Source organism: Bufo gargarizans, chromosome 3 (assembly GCF_014858855.1).
Source record: "Bufo gargarizans isolate SCDJY-AF-19 chromosome 3, ASM1485885v1, whole genome shotgun sequence".
Lineage (NCBI taxonomy): Eukaryota > Metazoa > Chordata > Amphibia > Anura > Bufonidae > Bufo > Bufo gargarizans.
The window spans coordinates 428,084,593-428,111,110 of record NC_058082.1 but is presented as its reverse complement, the minus strand read 5'-3'; the positions used below and the strand labels follow the sequence as shown (position 1 = coordinate 428,111,110).

General features: G+C 43.7%; 1 protein-coding gene across 1 annotated transcript in view; it reads right to left on the bottom strand.

The window, feature by feature from the left end:
• Positions 1 to 840: 840 nt before the first annotated feature.
• The window catches only part of AMPD1 (adenosine monophosphate deaminase 1), a 142,780-nt gene continuing 117,102 nt past the window's right edge, over positions 841 to 26,518 (bottom strand). The window contains exons 12-15 of the mRNA XM_044288504.1: positions 23,484 to 23,604; positions 14,892 to 15,065; positions 5,675 to 5,785; positions 841 to 2,516 (exon numbers count right to left, since the gene is read on the bottom strand). Of these exons, the coding sequence (XP_044144439.1) occupies positions 2,358 to 2,516; positions 5,675 to 5,785; positions 14,892 to 15,065; positions 23,484 to 23,604 (565 nt within the window). The 3' untranslated portion in view covers positions 841 to 2,357. The remainder of the gene's footprint in view (positions 2,517 to 5,674; positions 5,786 to 14,891; positions 15,066 to 23,483; positions 23,605 to 26,518) is intronic.

The following is a 26,518-nucleotide window of genomic DNA, read 5'->3' as shown; positions in this document are numbered from 1 at the left end:
TCCATACTCCTGATATTAATGATCTATCATCAGCATGGGACATTAATATCAAATCAGTGGGGGCTGTGGGGATTTGTTCTGGTAGACAGGCTAGCGGACGCAGTATAGAGGCAACCACAAAGTCTTTAACTTAAACAGTTCAGTGTTTTATTCACACATAAGGAAAAACTAAAAGTGACATTTTGCAGTCTAGGTGTTTGTTTGCACCATGAAAAGTTTGCAGTTTCTCCACCTGTGGTCCACAGCAGGCTTTAGGGGCCTGTTTCTCAGCATGCGGTTCCCAGCCCTTTTGCACGGCACAAGTTTTCAGATCCCAAAACACACAGGGACTGACAGCGCTCCACTGTCAGAGAGGGGTAATCCACACCCAGCTTAGACTGCTGGCTGGGTTTGATATATACCAGTAAAGACCCGGTCTGGAGCGTGGGGAGAAGCCACCCACCCAGCACTTTTGCTACTCCCAGTAAGAGCCAGCCCAGATCAGCTTACAGCCACACTAAAATAGCAACGTGTCAACCAGCACTAGCACTTGAAAATACCGGCTTTTACTTCACCGAGGCCAGGAACCTCGGTGACACATACCTTCCGTCAATGACGGACCCTTGCGCCTTCTTACAGGGCCCAACACCCCGCATTTCCAAAGTTCCCTGCAGCCTCCGGCAGTAGAACTAGCAATTTATATGGAGCAGGATCATAGCTCCACTCAAAGTGTAGTAGCTGTACCAGTTTACTGCAGCCCTTCTCCTAATCACTTCTGTTGGAGATCAGCTGCAGTGATCTGGCACGGCCACTACATTTTGAATGGAGCTGTGCTTCCTGCTCTATTCAAGTGCTCGTTCTGCCACCAAATGCTGCAGGGAACTGTTGATAGGTGGGAATGTTGGGAGTCAGACCCTCACTGATTGGATATTGATGACCTATCCTGAAGGTTGGTCATCAATATTAGGAGTATGGATGACCCCTTTAAATTGCATATAATAAAGAGTAGACAGTTACAAATCATCTTTCTGGAGTAAAATTGTAAATGTATTATTATTATTACAAATTGATTCAAATGAAAATGAGTGACATTGAAAAGACAAAGTTGGTTCAAATAAGGCACACTTGGGAGGTTTATCCAAAGAAATGTTAAGACCAGGGACAACATCTTTTAATCCTTTCCAAACTGGATGATTTTCGTTTTTTACACCAAGCCTTCTCGGAGCCATAACTTTTTTCTTTCCAGATAGCCATATAAGGGCTTGATTTCAGCCAGACAAGTTGTACTATCTAATCGCAACATTTATTATTGCATATGATGGAAAAAATGAAACTCCACTACAGTTTTATGGGTTTAGATTTTACAGCGTTTCCTATGTGGTAAAACTGACCTGTTACCTTCATTCTCCAGGTCAGTGAAATTACAGTGATACAACAATTATATAGTTTTTCTGAAAAAAAAATAGAAACATTGTACAAAATTATTTTTTTCTTTTCATTGGCGTATTCGGCCGCCATAAATTTTTTATAGTTATGTCAACGTGGCTGTGTGAGGAATTTTTGGGTGGCGTGATATGCAGTTTTTATTGATTTAACATTTGGACTTTTTAGTCACTTTTTATTCATTTTTGGGGGGGGGAGATAAATAGTTGAAAAATTTAGTATTGCCCATTTTAATTTTTTTCATAATAGCCCGCACGGGATAAATACATTTATATTTTAATAGTTCAGGCATTTTGGGTGTGGCAATGTCTATTTTTTATTGTTTATTTATTTTTATTATCGGGAAAGTCGGGGAATTTGAAATGTTAATTTTTTTTTATTTTAAAACACTTTTTTACCTAGCTAACTATAATTTTGTAATGTAATTCTTTTACCATTAACGCTTCTATCTTCCATTCTTGGCTGTGGTCTCATGATCATGTCCACGCAGCTTTTTTTTTCCTGTGATGTTGTGTCCATGGGCGTGTTAAAGTAGTAACATTGGCAGTGATAGGGGAGGCAGCTAACTGGGTGGGAGGGATTAGGGGCAGTTGGGTGTTTTTAGGGGCAGTGCCAGAGCCGTACGCAGACAAACGAGAGGTTGGATCCAGCAACAGGAAATGCTTCAAACAGAGAGATTTGTTTACATGGTGAAAATGAGTCAGTAGAGGCCCAAAAAAAAAGCACGGAGAAGATATACATGAGGTAAACAACTAAATGAGCATATCTGCTAAAAAGCACTTTAACAGCAATAATGTTAGGATGAACACTTTTGTCGTATATAAATTCTGTGTAGGATTTTAACATGGCACCTACAGGGGGATTCAAACTTGCTTGAAGTTTCTTCAGTAATGGCCCATGAGGTTAAAACTTGTGTAGACTGCCTGTAGTATTCTTTACTCGGCTGTTTTTAAAGCCTGTAGGATGAGATGGAGCTCATAACACCAGGTTTCATATCTGTAAGCCATCCTTATCTGGGCCACATTAGTCTTGCGGATATCATTGCCTTGTGGCCCTTCCATGTGATAGTCTTCCCCAAGACAATGCTGCTTCTCCTACACAAATCAAGCATTTGGATTGTAAATATTATGAAAAAATAATTCACCAAGATTCATCACAATGTTACGTTTTAAAATAAAATAAAAAGAGCAACAAATGTTTCTCCCCTCTTCAGTCCCCCTCCGATCCAGCAAAGATGTTTTGCAGCCCCTGGTATTTACTTACCAATGGCCAACACATGACTGAGCATTCATCAGTGGCCTCAGTGGTCACATTCTGTACCCCTGGTGTCACTGCTCAGGGACGGAAGCCATGATGCCAGTAGTAAGTCATGTAATCACTGATTAGCAGCAGACTTTGTAAGCTAACCCTGGGCATCTTTTTTTATCTTTTATTTTAGAAACTGGACATCCCTTTCAAAATAAAGGAGTCATGTTGTTACTCTTAATGAGTTGGAAATAAGAGGTCATATTGTGGTAATTATTATCATTTATCGTCACATAACTCTATGTAATTGCCTTTAAAAGAATCTAACGCTATTTACAATTTCCTTTGTGCTGCTTAATCCACAAAAAAGAGACAAGTTAGTAATTTCCTTCTTACTATTAATTTCATAATAACTATTATGCTTATTATTCCATCTATTGTCTTTAAGGGTGTTATTAAGGGAATGTGCACCTTCACTGTGTTTTTGTCACATAGATATGTGAGAAAATCACTGGGACTGCTATTACTAGAAAGAAAGGAGCCAGTAAAAGTCTTCCAAGCATGATTGTACCTTTATGATTAAAAGGAACCTGTCAGCATAAAAATGAAAAATAATCTGCAGGCGGCATGTTACAGAGCAGGAAGAGCTGAGCAGATTGATATATACCGTATTTTTCACCTTATAAGATGCACCGGCCCATAAGATGCAGGTTTTAGAGACGGACAATAAGAAAAAAATATTTTTCATTACACCTCAGGTCAGACCACCAATCAGACCCCCCAATGTTAATCAGACCTCAGCTGACAGCCCCAATCAGACCCCCAATGTTAATAAGACCCCAATAAGACCTCAAATCAGACCCCCAATCAGACCTCAGCTCAGACCCCCAATCAGACCTCAGCTCAGACCCCAATGTAAATTACCCCAATCAGACCTCTGATAAGAGCCCAATGCCTCTTATCAGCCTCATATCAGCCATTATGCCTCTCAGCCCCCATTATCAACCATTTTGCATCCCAGCCCCCATTATGCCTTTCAGCCCCATTATGCCTCTCATCAGCCATTATGCCCCCAGCAGCCTATCACCTATTCTGTTCCTGGATGCCGCCGCTCCTCCCCTATATCGCAATCCTCTTCCTCCTGCTGTCGGCTATGCTGTGAACTGGCGCGCAGAGCGTGAGGTCCCAGAGCGCCCTCACGCTGTGTGCAGCCTTCACAGCTGACAGCCAAGGACCAGGAAGCGGTGAGTACAGAGCCTTCACCGCTTCCTGGTCCTCCAGTACTAATAATGCACTTCCGTAATGGAAGCGCTCATTATTATTCGCCCCCATAAGACGCAGGGGGAAAATGTGTCTTATGGGGCGAGAAATACGGTAGTTTTACGAGAGAGGATTCAGTAAAACTTGCATTTTATACATTTAACTTCCTGTACTTTCTGGGCTTTGAAGTCAAGGAGGCGGTCCTATCAGTGATTGACAGCTATCCCTGTATACCCAGTCATAGAGGGAAGGCTGTCAATCACTGATAGGACCACCTCCTTTACTTCAAAGCTCTGAATCAACAGGAATTTAAATAAATAAATTACTGTACAAGTTTACTGAATATTTTCCCATAAAACGATATATCAATATGCCCAGCTCCTCCTGCTCTATAACATAATGCCTGCAGCTCAGAAACCATGTTCAATGTGGCAGGTTCCCTTTAATGGTTAGATTTTTCCATATCATCAAGCTATGCTGCCAAGTAAATACAAGAGAGCTTTACTAAAGGCAATAGGGAGACTGATATCTCCAAGCTATCAACTTGAAGATGAAGGAGACTCACTCAGCTCTCTCTATTACATCTCACAATAAATAGATACAAGGGTATACATAACCCTCACGTATTGATGGGTCATCAATATCAGATCAGCTGGGGTCCGACACCCAGCACCCTCACCGATCATCTGTTTGAGGACACGGCCCATGTCATGCGCACATGCCGTCTCCCTTCTCTCTTCCTGTCTGCTGCTGCTGTCCCATTGACATATAGCAGCAAGCAATGTGAAATTAAAATTATCAGTCAGCCACACCAATAATTATGTGAGCATGAATTCCACATAGCTTTACGGGTCGACTGACTACCACGTTCACCCGCTATCATGCTACCGTAACTAAACAGAGGACCCAGTAGTTTCAATCCTCAATTGAGGGACAGAGCCCGGCCTTACTAACATAACTGGTCAGTACGGAACTAGTGTACCCTAATAAGATCACTTTCAGTGACACGTTATCCTTAAAGGCGGCAGTGTAATGTCTCCTTACAATCAGCATGTAAAAGCCATCTGATTTGTTGCAAAGTAGTCTGTCACACACACAAAACCCCTCGTATACAGATGTAGTAGAGTTAACATGCTTTATGAGACGTGTTATCTAAGCTAAATGCGTTAAGCAAACACCTTCAATTGCTTTTAAATGGCTTTTGTTTCAAGATAATGCGATGAGTTAAGAAATTTGAGTTAAGACTTTGCGTGTTAACTCGGCTACATCTGTATAAACTCTCAAGAATGTGTGGGAAACTGCAGGCTGATTGATCATTTAAATTTCACACTGTGGGTAGTTTTTTGTATATATATTTTAATGTAATTAATAAGAGCCAAGTTTATAAGCAACTATTGGGGCGGTCCCTAGTGGCATTTATTGGGCCTTATGACCCTTATTTCTTGCCTTGGTCTCCTGGTTGGACACTACAGCCATCACTCAGAGGAGGGGGTGCAAGCACCTTAGGTTTAATTGCTTTCCAAATCACTTGTCTACTGCTGTCAGCAGTTTTGAGGGGAAAAGCTACTGACATTCTCTCTCTCTCCTACCTGTCAGCCTAGCCATTCATAACATGCACTTGCAACTGATCTCATAAAGTTTTCTGGCATACTCTACGGCAATGTAATTCAATAAAAATGCAATTACTAGTAGTACTAGTAACACATGGCAATAGTAATACGGCATACACTACACTAAGAGTACAAACCTCTTTGGACAATCCACACTGCAGAACACTGTTCCTTGCAATCTCACACATGTCACAGGTGCTGAGCTTGAAAACTTGGGCAGCAATGGCATATTCTTCCATAAGAGGCTCCTGTAAGCAACAAAATCAATTCACAGTTAGAGGTGTCTGGTAGCAGCTTATTTAGCCAAGTGGAGTGCACACATTTATGGCTGAGGTAGGGAAAGGGGTGAGTTGTCAGCCAAACAAGTGATCATCCAACAGCTATCTAAGGCTACTTTCACACTTGCGTTAGGAGCGGATCCGTCTGGTGTCTGCACAGACGGATCCGCTCCTATAAGGCAAACGCTTGCATCCGTTCAGAACGGATCCGTTTGCATAACTGTTTATTTCAGATCTGATTTTTCACTTTGGAAAACTCAGATCCGACAGTATATTCTAAACACAGAAGCGTTCCCATGGTGATGGGGACGCTTCAAGTTAGAATATACTGAGAACTGTGTACATGACTGCCCCCTGCTGCCTGGCAGATGCTGCCAGGCAGCAGGGGGCAGACCCCCCACCCTCCTGTATTTAACTTATTGGTGGCCAGTGAGGCCCCCCCTCCCTCCCCAGTATTAATTGTAACCAGTACGGCCCCCCTCCCTCTATATTCATCGGTGGCCAGTGCGGATTCCCAGTATTAAATATGACCAGTGCGGCCTCCCCCTCCCTCCCTCCCCAGTATTAAATATGACCAGTGCGGCCCCCCTCCCTCTATATTCATTGGTGGCCGGCCAGTGCGGATTCCAAGTATTGTGACCAGTGCGGCCTCCCCTCTCCCCCCCCCTAATTAAAATCTCCCCCCCCATCATTGGTGGCAGCGGAGAGTACCGATCGGAGTCCCAGTTTAAATCGCTGGGGCTCTGATCGGTTACCATGGCAGCCAAGACGCTATTGCAGTCTTGGCTGCCATGGTTACTTGGCAATAAATACAAGCATTATACTTACCTGAAGAGCTGCGATGTCTGTGTCCGGCCGGGAGCTCCTCCTACTGGTAAGTGAAAGGTCTGTGCGGCGCATTGCCTATAGCACAGACCTGTCACTTACCAGTAGGAGGAGCGCCCGGCCGCTCAGACATCGCAGCTCTTCAGGTAAGTATAATGCTTGTATTTATTGCTAAGTAACCATGGCAGCCAAGACTGCAATAGCGTCTTGGCTGCCATGGTAACCGATCGGAGCCCCAGCAATTTAAACTGGGACTCCGATCGGTACTCTCCGCTGCCACCAATGATGGGGGGGGGTGATTTTAATTAGGGGGGGGGGGGAGAGGGGAGGCCGCACTGGTCATAATACTTGGAATCCGCACTGGCCACCAATAAATATAGAGGGAGGGGGCCGCACTGGTCATATTTAATACTGGGGAGGGAGGGAGGGGGAGGCCGCACTGGTCATATTTAATACTGGGAATCCGCACTGGCCACCGATGAATATAGAGGGAGGGGGGCCGCACTGGCTACAATTAATACTGGGGAGGGAGGGGGGGCCGCACTGGCTACCAATAAGTTAATTACAGGAGGAGGGGGGGTCTGCCCCCTGCTGCCTGGCAGCATCTGTCAATGGGGGACGGATCCGTTTGAAATTGCACCATATTGTGTCAACGTCAAACGGATCCATCCCCATTGACTTGCATTGTAAGTCTGGACGGATCCGTTTGGCTCCGCACGGCCAGGCGGACACGAAAACGCTGCAAGCTGCGTTCGGGTGTTCGCCTGCTGAGCGGAGCGGAGGCCAAACGGTGCCAAACTGATGCATTCTGAGCGGATCTGCATCCACTCAGAATGCATTGGGGCTGTACGGATCCGTTCGGGGCCGCTTGTGAGAGCCTTCAAACGGAACTCACAAGCGGAGCCCCGAACGCTAGTGTGAAAGTAGCCTGATGTGTATGGCCTGCTCGTGATCTGTTTCTGCTTTGAGGCTTCAGAAGAGATCTTGAAACCATAGCACTGCTAGTCTTGATGGAAACAGTAGATAAATGATTAATCTTCACATTCATAAATATTCATAAATAATAATGAAGTAAAGGGTTGACAACTGTCAGGGATTTACAGGATTATCCCGTTAGTCAGAATAAGAACTTTGTAGTTCAAAACACATAAGCATGCACTTGAAGTTAACTGCAATTTTTCAATGAATTGCAGCAATAAGAACTGGTCTGATTTGCTGTTATAGTGGATGCAGTGAACTTATAAATACTTTTACATTTTCTTGCCAAAAGCCCTGAACGTCTAATAACAGCTGTTTTAAAGTAATTTGCTTTGTTTCTAGAGAGGCCGGACTAGGACGAAGGGTAAGGGTAGGCCGTCATGAGGAAAGCGGTCAGCCGTAGCATGCGGTGGGATCATAAAGACATAGGGTTGTGGATGAAAGTGACGGCGCCTGTACGGTCTGGGCAGCCCTTTCGGGGGAAACACGGGGGGTCTGGTCAGTCAGGGTTTGCAACAGCAGCGGCCAAGGGTTTGTGCTTTCTCTTTAATGAGGGGAGTTGCAAGTTTGGGCCAAAGTGTAAATTCAAGCACGAGTGTTCTTCCTGCGGGGGAGGTCATGGGGCTAGCCGGTGTTTCAGGGGAGCAAAGCAGAGGGGGGGGGGTGAGGCTGGTGGAAAAGGGTCGGACGCCGGTGCGGGTGGGCGTGATGGTGTGGTACCTAGATAGATACCCAGACAAGGGGGCGGCGGAATTTTTGAGGAAGGGTTTCACTGAGGGTTTCAGTATTCCGTCTCGCCCAGTGGAGCATGTGTTAGGGGTTAGGAAGAATCTGCGGTCGGCTTTGGAGCATATGGAGGTGGTTTCAGAGAAGCTGGTGAAGGAGGTGGCGTTGGGTAGAATGGATGGGCCTTTTGTGGGTTTCCCCTTTGGGGGTGGTGCCCAAGAAAGAGCCAAACAAGTTTCGGCTCATTCATTACCTGTCCTTTCCAAAGGGGGCGTCGGTCAATGCAGGTATTGATCCTGAGCTCTGTTCGGTGGTCTATACCTCCTTTGATGCGGCGGTAGGTTGGGTGCGTAAATTGGGGCCGGGGGCCTTGTTTGCAAGAACTGACATTGAGGCGGGGTTGTTGAGGGAGTCTTTGAGCGCTGGCACTTGGATGGCCTACGGTAAAGTATAAAGAGATTGGGAGCGGTGGTGTGCTGAGTTGGGTGTGGGTATTGGTGAGGGCGAGGTTCCGTTGGTATTGTTTTTGGGGAATATGGTAGAGAATGGGTGGTCAGTAGCGCAGGTGAATCGGGTTATGGCGGGTTTGGCGTTTGGGTTTAAACTTAGGGGCCTCCCAGATGTTACTAAGACCTTCTTGGTGAGACAGGTATTGAGGGGGTGTAGAAGGGGAAAGCGAGTGGCAGATCATAGGCGGCCGGTTTCGTTCGCTTTATTGTTGCGGATTGGTGAGCAGGTGGGTTTGATTTGTAGGTCGGTGGGTGAGGTGCGGTTGTTTAGATTGGCCTTTCCGTTAGCGTTTTTTGGGGCTTTTCAGTTGGGTGAGTTAGTGTGTCCCAGTGTTAGTAGGGCGGGAAGTTTGTGTGTGGGGGACAAGGATTTGTATGGTGATAGGGTGGTGGTCCGGATCCGAGTTTCTAAGACGGATAGGGAAGGTAGAGGCTGTAGCGTGACACTGTTTGAGGTGCCTGGGTGTGTGTTGTGTCCTGTACGATGCTTAGGTGAGTACAGGAAGGGGGTGAGTTTTGGGGAGATGGGACCCCTGCTGCGGCACGAGGACGGGTCGTTTCTGTTGCGTTTTCAGTTTGTGGCAGTGTTTAAAAATGTTTGGGGCACTAGGAATGGACTCTAAGGATTTTACAGGTCATTCCTTCCGGATTGGGGCGGCAATGGAGACGGCCAGGTTAGGTTTGAGTGAGGAAGTGATTAAGAAGATGGGGAGATGGGAATCTTCGCGTTTTAAATCTTATGTTCGGTTGGGTGGTTGGTGATTAGGGGAGCTGTCATTAATTTTCTTTTATTTGTGTTGCAGGTGCGGTTTTGGTGTGGATTCTTGGGCATTCTTTTGTTTTCAGGGGGGTGCTCTGGGCGGACGTGCGACCGGAGGGACGGCAGCTTGGTTTCGGTAGGGAGGAAACGGTGTTACGGTGGCTGGGGAGAAGGGGTATGTTATGGGGGAGTGTGTTGAGGGAAGTGCACCAGTTTGCGAGGTTGGATCGGGCCCCCGACATTTTAGTGTTGCATGTCGGGGGTAATGATTTGGGGGTCAGGCCTTGCCAGGAATTGATTAGGATATTAAGTTTGACCTTTTGAGATTGTGGTCTATGTTTCCAGGTATGGTGACGGTTTGGTCTGACATAGTAGCTCGTAAGACCTGGAGGGAGGCACGTTCGGTTGAGCGCATTAACAAGGCCAGAGTGAAAGTGAATAGGGCTATTGGGAGGTTTATGGCACGTAATGGGGCAGTGGCGGTTAGGCATACGGATTTGGAGTCAGGGAGTGGAGGTTTTTGGAGAGCGGATGGGGTACATTTGAATGCGGTGGGCATTGATTTGTGGGCCCTGGGTTTGCAGAGTGGAATCGAACGGGCTTTGCGTTTGTGGAGGAACGCGCAGACTTGAGGGAAGTTTTTAAGGTTTAAGCTGCGTGTTGTTGGCGGTGGGAGATCATAGAAGCTGGTGGTATATGACGGTATTGGAAATGGGAGGGCCTCAATGGCGGGGCTGGACTCTCATAGTTTCAGGCACTTGGTTGGTCGGAGAGGCGTCCATCAGTTGGTGTCTCCGAGCTGGTGTTTACGGCTGGAGGCAAGATGGAATTGCCATGTTGGCTTCTTATGGATGGTAACATTTTGGGGCTTCTACGATCTCCCTCGTCAGGGGTTAATGTTAATTTTAATGTTATTGTTATTTATGGATGTATTTATTTTATTAATAAAACGGCTGCTGTGGCAAGCAGAGTGTGTGGTGTCTTATTGGGAAGGTATTTAGGGTAAAAAAGTGTGAGGTTAGTGGGAGGCCCTGAGTACGTAACCAATAACCTATTCAAGTGTAAAAAAGAAATTTTCTTTCTTTCTTGTATCCCCCTTCTTAATTCTGTTAATCTATGCTGCTACAGTCTGTCTCTGAGCTGAATCAGTCTCCTTCCCCCTCTTGCAGTTGACAGTATAATTTATTTTTAAGGTGGATTTTAGACACCCAGATATTCAGGCAGATTATTGGGAACAAGTGTAAATGCGCCTTTACATTCCCAGCAGATAGGTAATTTGTGATCCAGAATAATGAAGACACATATATTGTGAGATCCACAGTACGCACTGCCTTAGAAGGCAATAAAACATAATGAAATAAAACAAGGCTGGCCTTGTGCAGCTGTCAGGATGTCAAGCTTTACAATCTAAACAAGCCGAGAAGTCTTCTCAGCTATACTGCCTTGATAGAAGGGGCAGATTGGCCATAGACCAACATAAAAATTTCCCGGTGGGCTGATGCCCAGGGGGCCAACTAAGCCCTCCTTTCTGACGATAGCCGGGTACATAATGAGCTTTTGGCGGTAATTAATGCTGTGAGAATCAGTTACTCATATAACCAGCCAGTGATCGCACATTCCCTCCTAAATTCAACTATGGCCTGCATCTCACCCCCTGCGTCCCATGCTCCATATCCTAATCAGAGACACATACACTGAAAAATGGCACCTATTGATGGCCACCACAGAGACATTTTTTTGGGCAATATATTGTGCTGCTCTGTGGTATATAGTTCTGATGGGATGGCATTTTCTGCTATGGTATTCCTGACATAAACAACGTAAAGAAAGTTCTAGCACTTGTAAATCGTTTTGTTTCTTCGTCTTTATTTTCGGTGACAAATTACAGCATGTGGACACAACCGCACAATTGACGTATTTCGAACTGTAGCATTCTTAGTCATAACCGTATGGACTGTCAAACCTCCAGGTTCAAATATATCTACTCCCCCAACCAACAATGAAGGAGGGGAACCACCTCCCAGAGACAGGGTACTCCAAAACTCTGCCATGTGCTACACCTGAGATCTACATTTAACAGCATAAAAAATACATGTGTATATAAGTCTCACACAAAATTTTTAATAAAATACATAATACAAAGTACAGCAGCATATTTACAGGGCATATTCTACTTCCACAACAGCACTTATTCTGAATCAGGACTCTAGCTTCAGATATTTTTGCCCTGAAAAACTGCATAGTGTGAATGGGATAAAAAGTCAAACATGAAAAATAGGTATAAAAATAGGAATACATCTAAATTACTAGGACATCTTCATGTAGCTATCGGTGAAACCCCAAAAAATGGCTATTATTAGCTTATGCATGTTGGATTACCACAGTATTAGTAAAAATACATCAATTCTTTCCTCAGATTGAGACCCTGAGGATATCTGGTATTCAATCTGAATATCCAATATGCCTTCATATTACCACCTCTCAAAGGAACAACTACTTTTTCAATCGCATAGGTATGGAAGCCAGTTAAACTACGGTTATGTACTGTTCTGAAATGGTTGGCTGCATTTGATGTACCCGTCGCTGAGGGGTTATTAATGTAATTATCATGTTACAGCTGTCTTGTTTTAAATTTCCCGCTGGAACTCCCTATATACAGATATATATCAGATCACACATTGTACATTCAATGACAGTAATAATGCCCATTATATTGCAATTAATATAGCTTTTTTATCGAGAATGTTTCCGTGTGTGTAGGATTGTGAAAATTTCTTGTTGGTGTAGCGTATATACACGTTTTGCATGGGTGTCCTCAAATTTGGTAAAACCTAGATATTTTATCCAGGTACTCGATGATTTATTTGCAGTGCGTGTGAAAAGCGAAGGGGAGAGAACACTAGCCAATGTACTGGGTCGCCTTAATACCATTCTACATCCACTTTTTAAGGTGTCATATACTGTAGAAGGAAGACATTTCCTGATAGTTTGTTGGATTTGTGTGAACTGGCGGCTATATGTAGGGACAAGTGTAGGTTGTTCTGGATCTGTTGTGTCATTTTTAATTATATTAGTCCTTTTAGATTTGAACAGTAATTTAGTTCTAGAGTTGTTTGAATCCTGAGAATCACTGGTTACCTCTGATGTTTCAAATTCAGATGAGTTGAAACTTACTTTGAGTGATACATTCTGTTTCACTGGTTTTCTCTATGATTTTTTTCATTTTTGTTCTTTAATATGAACTTGGTGGTATAGTAAAGATTATCGCGTCTCCCCCATTCACAAGTCTGATTGTTAGTGTAGTCATAAAGATCCCTCTGGAATTTATTATGCTTGGTTTCAATAATGTTCTCCTCAAGCTGTTTAACCAAAGTCACAATTTTCTGTTCCATCGTGGCGTACTCCGGTATAGAGATATTTATTCAGAGTACTTTTACATGTTTCTATCTCATGTTGAATACTTGTGAGTTTCTCATTCTCATATTCAATAATTAGAGACATCAACTTTATGGAGCATTCTGATAATAAATTGTTCCACTTTGAGACAAAAGTATCAGAAAAAATTGTAGTCTGTATTTTTTTAATTCTTAGTCCATGTGGAATCATGGATTTTTACACATATTTTACCAGCGTTGTATGGTCCAACCATAATTCAGTCTCTTGAATCATAAGTTTTTCAAGCTCTTGCATTTTATTTTTCATATCCAGCTGGTCATGTGAATGTTGGTCTTGTGTGGAGAATACCTGACATGCCTACTTGTGTTGCCCTGCCTTCTGTTAATTTGAACCTGCCTACAACTTGGGGCCACTTTAAGTTCCCATCCCTGCTTGATAGTATAGATCTACTAGAACTCAGTTCATTAGCTGAGTGTGCACATTGCTGTGCAGTGCACTTTGAACACCATGAGCCATAACTTTTTTACATTTTCCATTCACATAGACATATGAGGGCTTATTTTTGTGGGGCAAGTTGTACTTTGTAATTTCATTTAAATTTATTTAATATTGCATATGATGTAGTGGGAAGCCATAAAAACTCAAAATGGGGTGGAATTGGAAAAAATGTCATTCTTCCATAGTTTTATGGGTTTTGTTTTTACAGCATTCCCTATGCAGTAAAACTGACCTGTGCACTTCATTCTGTGGGTCAGTACGATTACAGCGATATCACATTTATATAGTTAACTTGTGTTTTAATATTTAAAAATAAATAAAAACTATACATATTCTGACCCACATAACTTATTTTTATATCTGATGTGTTAAGGCATTTTTTGCACGGTGATCTGTAGTTTTTTATAGATACTTTTGTTGATTTTGGGGTGGATATGACTTTTTAATCAATTTCTATTTAATTTTGTTTGGGTGGTGAAGTAATGTAAAAGCAATCGGTCATTTTCTGTTATGGCGTTTACCGTAGAGAAAAAATACATTTATTTTTTAATAGCTCGGGTATTTTGGGATGCTGTGATGCCTATGATCTTTATTTTTTTATTGTTTATTTTTTATTTTTAATATGGGGTAAAGGGGGTTTGAATTTTTTAAAGGGGGACTTAAACATTATCTGAATTACTATTGCAGTCTATAGGTGATTTGCTATGTTCCTTTGGCATCCTTCCTTAGGTCGGGCTCCATAGGACCTTCACTAAAGCAGGCCTCAGACCCTTCAGAGGGCCTGAGACTACCATAGCAACCAAAGGCTCCCTCGATCTGGGAGCAAGGGAGATGTTCGGTCCCTGGGATCACAGCGCTCCTAGGGAAAGACCTCTTAGATACCATAGTCGCAACTGGTCATGACATCTGAGCAGTGGCTTACATAGAGAAGTAAGAGTCCCATAGCGCAAGGATCAAACCAGCCCCCCCTCCCCCCCAACAGGACAGAAGGGATTCCGCCTAAACCCCTTTCAATGACCCTTGGGCCATTTTTTCCACTGCATCATTTGCTTGTTGTTCCTTTAGTGGGTGGAGTCCTGACCAACTTTTCACTCCCAGTAGAAGAGGGGATGATCCCAACTGGACCCCCTCTTGCCCTGGGCCCCATAGCAGTCGCATGGTCTGCCACTATGGTAGTTACTCCCCAGGTTAAAAGTCCATGTACAGAGGAGGTTGGGAAGGGGTTAATAGCATGTAAGTAGCAATAATTGTTAATATTTTATTGATCCATAGAATGAGTATGATATTTAATGGTGGAAAAAAAACCTTCAAATACTACTAAGCCCACCATTTATGCATTTTCCTTCAAAAGGATTACAAATATACAAAAATGTTTGGCTGTTACCTTGGTGTAATGGAACTGCATAGGATCATCTGTAGACAAAGATATTACCAGGCCTTTTTCATGGAAATCCAGCAATGGGTTCTTAGCATATTCCAGAAACAGGCTGTTATTACTCAGGGGTGACATGGCAATGGGGATTTTCGCCAAAAGGTACAGGTATTGCAGCACGGGACTCTGTAAAATACAAGCTTTGTAAATTCTATGAAAATAGTAAATCAATAACTAAATTATATTTTTAATGTAGTACCTTAAAGGGAATCTGTCACCAGTTTTATGGTGCAGCATAAACTAGTGCAAGATTCCCTGAGCAAAATCCTGCTCGGGGTCTCCTTTAATTGCCCTTGCTGTTTTGTCAAATCTTGTACTGAACTGCTCCAGCGCATGCAGATAAGTCCTGATATTCATGAGCACTCTTCCGGCTCTTTCCATCCACCTGCCACTGATTGCATTAGGAAAGAAACTGTCAATCAGCATAAGGAGGTGGGAAGTCCAGGGAGCTCATGAAGGTGCGAACTCATTGGCATGTGCTGGAGCTGTTAGGACTAGCATAAAGCTGATGATAGATTCCCTTTAAAGAGAATGCCCACATTTGAATACCATTGTGATCTAGATTTTGAGCTCAACATTTTTTTCATTAATTTCTCAATATAACTGTATGGACATTCTGACAGACTGTCTCATATAGAGCTTTAAATCTTGTTTCCATTTAGAGAGTCATAACCTTAAAGGGCTTGTCTGACTCCAAAACCAATTTTAGTTCACTCCATTCCAGCATCAAGGCCAATGCCCTTGCTCAGTGATAATGTTTAGGGACCTGTCACCACTGAGGCCAATTAGACAGCATCGGTCAACATTACCATGGACAGGACATCACCATTCCATGAGCATTGATGCTGGAATGAGGGAATGGTAAGTACTGTAGGTTAGTGCTTTTTTTCCTTGTTAAAACGCTTTCCTTGTCATAACTAAAATTGGTTTTGGGGTTGGACAACCTCATGTAATGATAAAGTTCTGGATGCTTGCAGTCACCACTAGTGATGGCCTTGCAGTATGCCCGGTGGTCGGTTTGCGGCGAACTTTGCGCGTTCGTGATCCGCTGAACATGCGAACATATGGTGATGTCCACACGCGCCATATTCTTTTGCATTGTGCCAAACTTTGACCCATGATACATCCATCAGGTGGGGCAGGACAGCCAATTGAGATGTTACAGCACATGGGCACACCCCCAACCCTATAACAGAACCCGATCTGGCAGCTAGTTTACATGATGTGTTTTGCCAGTGTAGGGAGAGGTTGCATTTTGGAGCAAGGACAGCCTGTTAGGAACTTAGGGACACCAAACGCTAGCTAATAGGGCCACAAAAGTCCTTTTAAGGACTGGTAACGTTGTGCTATCGATAGGTATGATACACAGAGGGGTGTGATATATATTTTTAATATACTTTCTAACATAGAAAGTATATTATAGTGCATTTGTATGCTTCCAGAAAATACTGATTGAGGGCTGCAATCTATCAGCTTCCACAAAATAGTGATTGAGGTTTTCCATATACCTGCGTCCACAAAATTACTGCTTGAGGGTGATATACCAGCTTCAACTAACAACTGATTGAGGCCTGCCATATATCAGCTTCCACAAAATAGTGATAGAGGTTTTCCATATACCTGCATCCACAATATTACTGCTTGAGGGTGATATACCAGCTTCAACTAACAACTCATTGAGGCCTGCCATATATCAGCTTCCACAAAATAGTGATAGAGGTTTTCCATATACCTGCATCCACAAAAATACTTTTTGAGGGTGATATACCAGCTTCAACTAACAACTGATTGAGGCCTGCCATATATCAGCTTCCACAAAATAGTAATAGAGGTTTTTCATATACCTGCGTCCGCAAAATTACTGCTTGAGAGTGATATACCAGCTTCAACTAACAACTAATTGAGGCCTGCCATATATCAGCTTCCACAAAATAGTGATAGAGGTTTTCTATATACTTGCATCCACAAAATTACTGCTTGAGGGTGATATACCAGCTTCAACTAACAACTGATTGAGGCCTGCCATATATCAGCTTCCACAAATTAGTGATTGAGGTTTTCCATATACCTGCAAACACTAAATTACTGCTTGAGGGTGATATACCAGCTTAAACTAACAACTGAGTGAGGCTTGCCATATATCAGCTTTCACAAAATAGTGATAGAAGTTTTCCATATACAGTACAGACCAAAAGTTTGGACACACCTTCTCATTCAAAGAGTTTTCTTTATTTTCATGACTATGAAAATTGTAGATTCACACTGAAGGCATCAAAACTATGAATTAACACATGTGGAATTATATACATAACAAAAAAGTGTGAAACAACTGAAAATATGTCATATTCTAGGTTCTTCAAAGTAGCCACCTTTTGCTTTGATTACTGCTTTGCACACTCTTGGCATTCTCTTGATGAGCTTCAAGAGGTAGTCACCTGAAATGGTCTTCCAACAGTCTTGAAGGAGTTCCCAGAGATGCTTAGCACTTGTTGGCCCCTTTGCCTTCACTCTGCGGTCCAGCTCACCCCAAACCATCTCGATTGGGTTCAGGTCCGGTGACTGTGTGTCACGACTGTGACTGATCCAGACAGGTCTGGGAGGAGAAGGTCGCAGCGACTTGCTACTCACGATAGCTTGTGAGTTTGCTCTGTGGTTCAGGGTATGTCATCAGGGTTTTGCCTTGTGAACCTTTTTGTCCTGACTGGGAGTTTGTAGGCATCCTTCTCAGGTGAGTCCTGTCTGCCACTCCCAGCTACTATATTAGTTTCAGTTTCACTTGCAGTCATTGCCAGATATAGTCCTTACTTCCAGTGTTATTCTGACCTTTGAAGGAGATCGTTTGATGGTATTGCTGTGGAGCTCCTGTCTGGTGTGGACTGTCGTTATTGGGATCACCTTCTCTGCTCGTGACTGGATAAGTCTATTCTCTGTTATAGATTGTTTGTTTGTTGCTGTCTTCCCCTGTTGTTCTCCTAGACATGAGTGATGGTGACTAGTGCTCCCATCTGCCTTTCCCCAGTCTAGTCTTGCTAGGGTGACTGAGGGTTTAGGCATCCTGCTCGCCGCACGGGTTCACACCCCGTCTAGGGTATCAGGGCAGACAGGTGCCAGCTTAGGGTTAGTCAGGGGTGGCCGTTCTATCTCCCATCCATAGATAAGGGTCCCCCTTCCCCTCCGTCTGGTACGACACGACTGCTGCTGGGATAGCGGTCGTGACACTGTGGAGGCCAGGTCATCTGGCGCAGCACCCCATCACTCTCCTTCATGGTCAAATAGCCCTTACACAGCCTGGAGGTGTGTTTGGGGTCATTGTCCTGTTGAAAAATAAATGATGGTCCAACTAAACGCAAACTGGATGGAATAGCATGCCGCTGCAAGATGCTGTGGTAGCCATGCTGGTTCAGTATGCCTTCAATTTTGAATAAATCCCCAACAGTGTCACCAGCAAAGCACCCCACACCATCACACCTCCTCCTCCTCCATGCTTCACGATGGGAATCAGGCATGTAGAGTCCATCCGTTCACCTTTTCTGCGTCGCACAAAGACACGGTGGTTGGAACCAAAGATCTCAAATTTGGACTCATCAGACCAAAGCACAGATTTCCACTGGTCTAATGGTCTAATGTCCATTCCTTGTGTTCTTTAGCCCAAACAAGTCTCTTCTGCTTGTTGCCTGTCCTTAGCAGTGGTTTCCTAGCAGATATTCTACCATGAAGGCCTGATTCACACAGTCTCCTCTTAACAGTTGTCCTAGAGATGTGTCTGCTGCTAGAACTCTGGGTGGCATTGACCTGGTCTCTAATCTGAGCTGCTGTTAACCTGCGATTTCTGAGGCTGGTGACTCGGATGAACTTATCCTCCGCAGCAGAGGTGACTCTTGGTCTTCCTTTCCTGGGGTGGTCCGCATGTGAGCCAGTTTCTTTGTAGTGCTTGATGGTTTTTGTGACTGCACTTGGGGACACTTTCAAAGTTTTCCCAATTGTTCGGACTGACTGACCTTCATTTCTTAAAGTAATGATGGCCACTCGTTTTTCTTTACTCAGCTGCTTTTTTCTTGCCATAATACAAATTCTAACAGTCTATTCAGTAGGACTATCAGCTGTGCATCCACCTGACTTCTCCACAACGCAACTGATGGTCCCGACCCCATTTATAAGGCAAGAAATCCCACTTATTAAACCTGACAGGGCACACCTGTGAAGTGAAGACCATTTCAGATGACTACCTCTTGAAGCTCATCAAGAGAATGCCAAGAGTGTGCAAAGCAGTAATCAAAGCAAAAGGTGGCTACTTTGAAGAACCTAGAATATGACATATTTTCAGTTGTTTCATACTTTTTTGATAAGTATATAATTCCATATGTGTTAATTCATAGTTTTGATGTCTTCAGTGTGAATCTACAATTGTCATAGTCATGAAAATAAAGAAAACTCTTTGAATGAGAAGGTGTGTCCAAACTTTTGGTCTGTACTGTACCTGCATCCACAAAATTACTGCTTGAGGGTGATATACCAGCTTCAACTAACAACTGATTGAGGCCTGCCACATACAGTCCTCATCAAAAGTTTAACACCACTTGGAAAATGGCAAAAAATCATATTTAGCATGCCTGGATCTTAACAAAGTTCCAAGTAGAGCTTCAACATGCAACAAGAAGAAATGGGAGTGAGACAAAACATTTTATGAGCATTCAATTTAATGAAAACTGATCAAAAGTTTAGGATCACACCTCCCAAAAAAAAACTAAACTCCCCAAAACGGAAATCCAACTTCCAAAGATGAACTCAGTAATGAGTAGCTCCGCCGTCATTGTTTATCACTTCAAAAATTGGTTTCGGCATGCTTGATGCAAGCGTTTCCATGAGGTGAGTGGGAACATTTCTCCAAGTGGTGAAGACGGCCGCACGAGGCCATCTACTGTCAGGAACTGTTGTCCATTTTTGTAAACTTCCCTTGCCATCCATCCCCAAAGGTTCTCAATTGGATTTAGATCAGGGGAACACGCAGGATGGGCCAAAAGAGTGATGTTATTCTCCTGGAAGAAGTCCCTTGTCCTGCGGGCATTGTGTACTGTAGCGTTGTCCTGTTGAAAAACCCGGTCGTTACCACACAGACGAGGGCCCTCAGTCATGAGGAATGCTCTCTGCAACATCTGGACATAGCCAGCGGCCGTTTGACGCCCCTGCACTTCCTGAAGCTCCATTGTTCCACTGAAGGAAAAAGCACCCCAGACCATTATGGCGCCCCCTCCATTGTGGCGCTTAGAAAACATCTCAGGTGGGATCTGCTTGTCATGCCAGTAACGTTGGAAACCATCAGGACCATCAAGGTAAAAAATAATCTCATCAGAGAATAAAACTTTCTTCCACCTTTGAATGTCCCATGTTTGGTGCTCTCTTGCAAAGTCCAAACAAGCAGTTCTGTGGCGTTCAAGGAGACAAGGTCTTTGAAGACGTTTTTTTTTTTTTTTTAAGCCCTTCAGTCTCAGATGCTGTCTGATGGTTATGGGGCTGCAGTCAGCACCAGTAATGGCCTTAATTTTGATCGAGCATCGTCCAGTGTCTTGACGGACAGCCAATTTGATCCTCCGGCTCAGTGCTGATGCAATTTTTGGGGGTTTTCCACTTGACTTTTTTGTTCCATAACCCTCGGGATCATTTAAGAATTTAAGAAATTCCAAATGACTGTCTTACTGCGTCCCACCTCAGCAGCGAAGGCGCGCTGTGAGAGACCCTGCTTATGCAGTTCAACAACCCGACCACGTTCAAAAAGGGAGAATGTGTGACTACCTGAGGCATGTGGGCCTAAACTTTTGATCAGCTGAAAAACAGCCTGTTTTCATTAAATTGAATGCTCAAAAAATGTTTTGTCTCACTCCCATTTCTTCTTGTTGCATGTTAAAGCTCTACTTGGAACCTTGTTAAGATCCAGCCATGCTAAATATGATTTTTTGCCATTTTTCAAGTGGTCTTCAACTTTTGATCAGGACTGTATCAGCTTCCACAAATACTGCTCTTCTCTAGAGACTTTCGCACAGGGTCATTTTGAAAATGACAGGCAGAGGAAGAGGCAGGCCATTCCACAGGGGTCGTAGGGGTCGGCAGGTGCACCAGGCCGGAGTGGGAAGTTGGAGTGCGATTATGTCAAAGGACGTACCAGAGTTGGTTGAGTGGCTCACTCAGCCTTACCACTTCTGCACCTTCCTCATCCTCTGTGCTGTGTGTACCCCCAAAGACACCACCACCACCATAGCCCCTCCACTTGAGTCAGAGGAATTTTTTTCCCATCCATTCCCAGACCTTACCGATGCGCAACCATTCTTGGCATCGGATGAGGAAGAGGAGATAGCAACAGCCGCCGCCCAGCGGTCTGACGACAGTACCCAGATTGGCCTGAGGAGGATGGTCCCCACTGTTGCTGCATACTCCGAGATCTCTAATGTGAATGGTGGTGAAGGTGACGATGATGACGTGTCGATGGACGTCACATGTGTGCCCACAAGAGAGAGAAAGGGGAGGGGAGTTCAGAGGGAGAGACAGAGCAGCAGATAGGGAGGAGAAGGAGGAGAAGCAGACAGAACTCACAGTGCACAGGAGGAAAAAAGCAGACTGCAAATGTATCTGAAGCGAGCCATCCACCATGATTGCTCACATTTTGAGCTCCCAGGACACCGGCACATAGCTCCGCAGTGTGGGCTTTTTTTAACGTGTCAGCCGTTGACAATAGTGCTGACATCTGCAGCCTGTGCTGTGAACACATAAGTCGATGTAAGCCCAACACTCACCTAGGGACGACTGCCTTAAGAAGGCACCTGGCCTCCCATCACCGAGCCGAGTGGGAGCAACGCCGTCAGAACCCACAAAGCCACACTCCCAGTGCTCCACGTCCTGCCTCTTCTCCTTCTCCTCTCTCCTCCCATTTGTCCTCCACTCCACCTTCCACCGTGCCGTCATCGCGTTCATGTGGCACAAGGCCCAAATGTTCGAGTTTAAAAAAACTATGACGCCGGATAATCCTCTTGCCCAACGGCTGACCCCTGGCTTGTCGGAACTACTAGCCCGCCAACTACTGCCATATAAATTGGTGGACTTTAGAAAATTTGTGGCCATTGGCACACCGCAATGGAAGGTCCCTGGAAGGAAATATTTCTCCCAGAAGGGCATTCCTGAACTATATGGCCACGTGCAGCGGCAAGTTAATATATCTCTGGCGCACAGTGTTGGTGCCAAGATATATCTGACCACAGACACGTGGTCTAGCAAACACGGGCAGAAAAAGGTACATAACTTTTACTGCCCACTGGGTGAACCTTCTGACAGCCATCAAGCATGTAACCCGTGGCACCCGTGTGGATTTGGTGTTACCACCACGGGTTGCATGAAGGCCGGCCTCTTCTTCTCCTCCTCCTACTCCATCCTCTGTCTCCTCCTCGGCTGACTCCTCTTTTTCCACTGCTACCGCCTCTTCTGCTGGACCCCCAAGCTCCCCAGAACCTATTCGACGTGCCAGGTGAGACGTTGCCATGCTGTGCTGCGACTGTTGTGCCTGGAAGCCAAGAGCCACACCGGTCCTGCACTGCTTTCAGCTCTGCGGTTACAGGCCGATCAGTGGCTAACCCCGCTCAATTTGACAGTTGGTAAAGTGGTGTGCTACAACGGTGCCAATCTGCTGAGCGCGCTGAAACAGTGCAAAATGACACACGTGCCGTGCATGGCACACATCCTAAACTTAGTCATGCAGCGATTCGTTGCCAAATACACCAGGTTCCAGGACGTTTTGCGGCAGGCCAGGAAAATCTCTAGCTATTTTAGAAGATCTTACATGGCCATGGCTTGCCTTGCTGACATTCAGCAGCAACACCACTTGCCCGTCAGACGTCGGATTTTGACTGCCCGAAGCGATGGAACTCCACCTTGTATATGCTTGTATATTGCATTGATCAAGCTGTCAAGGAGCAGGAGCTGGAAGATGAGGAAGTCGCAATGCTGAATGAAATCCCAGGGGGTCTACTCCATCTGAGACAAGTCAGCAGGAGTCTGAAGAGGAGTCAGAGGAGGATGTTGGCTGGGGGGAGGTAAATTAAAGGCTCGGTACACAATGCATTTTAGCACTTTGTAGTGCTTTCCGTCGGGAGTATATGTCTGAATATCCAAAAATGGTATTCAGATGTATACCGTGATAGATACATTCACTTTACTGGATGTAATGGAGTTCAGAGGATTCATCTTTGGATTCAGTATACCTGGAAAGCAGGTTAAAATGGATTAGAAAGATGAATCTTTTGAACTCCATTTGACCCATTAAAGTGAGTGCACCCATCAAGGTATACATTTGACTACCATTTTCAGATATTCAGAAATAGCCCTCAACGGTAAGCCCCACAGAGGGTGAAAACACTATGTGAGCCAAATCTGAAAGGACCAAAGATGTCCTAGTGACTGCATGTCATTATACTTTTTACCATTTATAAAAGACAAGTATTGTACATAAGGTGCATTCTTTACTCAGAGCACTTATTGGAAATTTCATATTTTCACATTTACCTTTTTCAAGTTCAATCCATGAGAGATATTGTCTGCTGTCATGAATGCTGCAAGTAGATGAGTGATAGCGCCAGCCTCTCCGCAGTGAGGGCGGAACAGGAAAGTGTTCATTCCTCTCTCCCTGGAATGATACAGACCTTCTCATGATCAAGATAAATCATAAACATTTCTGGTGATGTCCAAATTATGGGACCATTTTGAAACCAAATTCACCAAAAACAGACTGCCTGCTGACAGTTTCTATAGTGCAAATATTCTTCCCTCACTGCTCAATACACCCTCAATGCATTGTCTACCCAGCTGTATGCTAGTAGGATGATAATGATGATTTTCATAAAATTGGGTCATTTGGCTTATTTTTTGCCTAGGATCTATTAGAATTCCATCTTGGTAGATAAATAGTATTCTCAACCTCCTGACGACTATGTAGATTTTTGATCATCCTGTATAATATATGTTCCTGAGGTAGTACAGATTTATGTTAATCCCTGGGTTTACAAGCCAATTGTCATCTAGATGAGGCCCTATTACTTAAACATATCCAGGCTGTATTTCATACATCACACAGTAATTCTTGGTTTACAGGAGAATGAATCCCCCGAATCATCTAATTTACAAGTCTATTATATATAGTGGCATTTGAGCTATTGACAACTACAAACCGGATTCCAAAAAAGTTGGGACACTAAACAAACTGTGAATAAAAACTGAATGCAATGATGTGAAGATGGAAAATGTCAATATTTTATTTGTAATAGAACGTAGATGACAGATCAAACATTTAATCTGAGTAAATGTATCATTTTAAAGGAAAAATACGTTGATTCAAATTTTCACGGTGTCAACAAATCCCAAAAAAGTTGGGACAAGTAGCAATAAGAGGCTGGAAAAAGTACATTTGAGCATAACGAAGAGCTGGAAAACCAATTAATACTAATTAGGTCAAATGACAACATGATTGGGTATAAAAAGAGCTTCTCAGAGTGGCAGTGTCTCTCAGAAGCCAAGATGGGTAGAGGATCACCAATTCCCACAATGTTGCGCAGAAAGATAGTGGAGCAATATCAGAAAGGTGTTACCCAGCGAAAAATTGCAAAGACTTTGCATCTATCATCATCAACTGTGCATAACATCATCCGAAGATTCAGAGAACCTGGAACAATCTCTGTGCGTAAGGGTCAAGGCCGTAAAACCATACTGGATGCCCGTGATCTCCGGGCCCTTAAACGACACTGCACCACAAACAGGAATGCTACTGTAAAGGAAATCACAGAATGGGCTCAGGAATACTTCCAGAAACCATTGTCAGTGAACACAATCCACCGTGCCATCCGCCATTGCCAGCTGAAACTCTACAGTGCAAAGAAGAAGCCATTTCTAAGTAAGATCCACAAGCTCAGGCGTTTTCACTGGGCCAGGGATCATTTAAAATGGAGTGTGGCAAAATGGAAGACTGTTCTGTGGTCAGACGAGTCACAATTCGAAGTTCTTTTTGGAAATCTGGGACGCCATGTCATCCGGACCAAAGAGGACAAGGACAACCCAAGTTTTTATCAACGCTCAGTTCAGAAGCTTGCATCTCTGATGGTATGGGGTTGCATGAGTGCGTGTGGCATGGGCAGCTTGCATGTCTGGAAAGGCACCATCAATGCATAAAAATATATTCAGGTTCTAGAACAACATATGCTCCCATCCAGACGTCATCTCTTTCAGGGAAGACCCTGCATTTTTCAACAAGATAATGCCAGACCACATTCTGCATCAATCACAACATCATGGCTGCGTAGGAGAAGGATCCGGGTACTGAAATGGCCAGTCTGCAGTCCAGATCTTTCACCTATAGAGAACATTTGGCGCATCATAAAGAGGAAGGTGCAACAAAGAAGGCCCAAGACGATTGAACAGTTAGAGGCCTGTATTAGAGAAGAATGTGAGAGCATTCCTATTTCTAAACTTGAGAAACTGGTCTCCTTGGTCCCCAGACATCTGTTGAGTGTTGTAAGAAGAAGGGGAGATGCCACACAGTGGTGAAAATGGCCTTGTCCCAACTTTTTGGGGATTTGTTGACACCATGAAATTCTGATTCAACATATTTTTCCCTTAAAATGGTACATTTTCTCAGTTTACACTTTTGTTCCGTGATTTATGTTCTATTCTGAATAAAATATTAGAAGTTGGCACCTCCACATCACTGCATTCAGTTTTTATTCATGATTTGTATAGTGTCCCAACTTTTTTGGAATCCGGTTTGTACTTCAACATAATGGTAGAGGAATAATGATGTCAAGCCAAATCCAGCTAAGTCTACTATTATTGCTACATAGTCATTTTCCCATAGGGTGGATAAAGAATGTGTAGAAACAGTTGGCAAGCATCGAAGCACGTTCTTGCTTAAAGGGATTTTGGGCTTACAAAATATAGTGGTAACTAATGTGGGTCAGAAGATAGGAGGGTCTGGATAAAACGTCTGCCGATTACCTGTGTATATTACACAATTAGTGAAGAGACTTGGCTGACTTCTAAAATGTTCTGCTATAGCAAAAAACATAGTAGTTGTGGTAGAATACACTGTGCAGCTAATAGAATGGAGACTTAAATGTAATGCAGATTATTTTGTGCTTTTTTATTATGTTTTTTTTAACATATAGTCTAATAATGTATCCAAAGTTAAAGGCTATGTACACCTTCGGAGGCAATTTTCTAAATAATTGCATGATACCCATTTTTTGTTAAAAATCATTTTTTCAATTGTTCTTTATTAAAAAAAAAATGTTAAGCTGTTCTGTCACAAAGGGTTTACTGTTTTCTAGCTGTGTGACTGGTACTTTCACTTTGTGCTGGTCATCTAATAAACCTTATCTCTAGGTTATAAACACTTATTTTAGCCACATTCTTATCAGTAAGGTAAGAACTGAGCTATAATGAGTGTTTAGGAGGTCAGAGAGCAAATGTAAGGAGTCTGTCTGATCCTGGTCTGAAGAAAAAGACAGAAAATCCAAAGGGTGCTAGTAGAGCTTCTCAGCTCTGTACAGAAA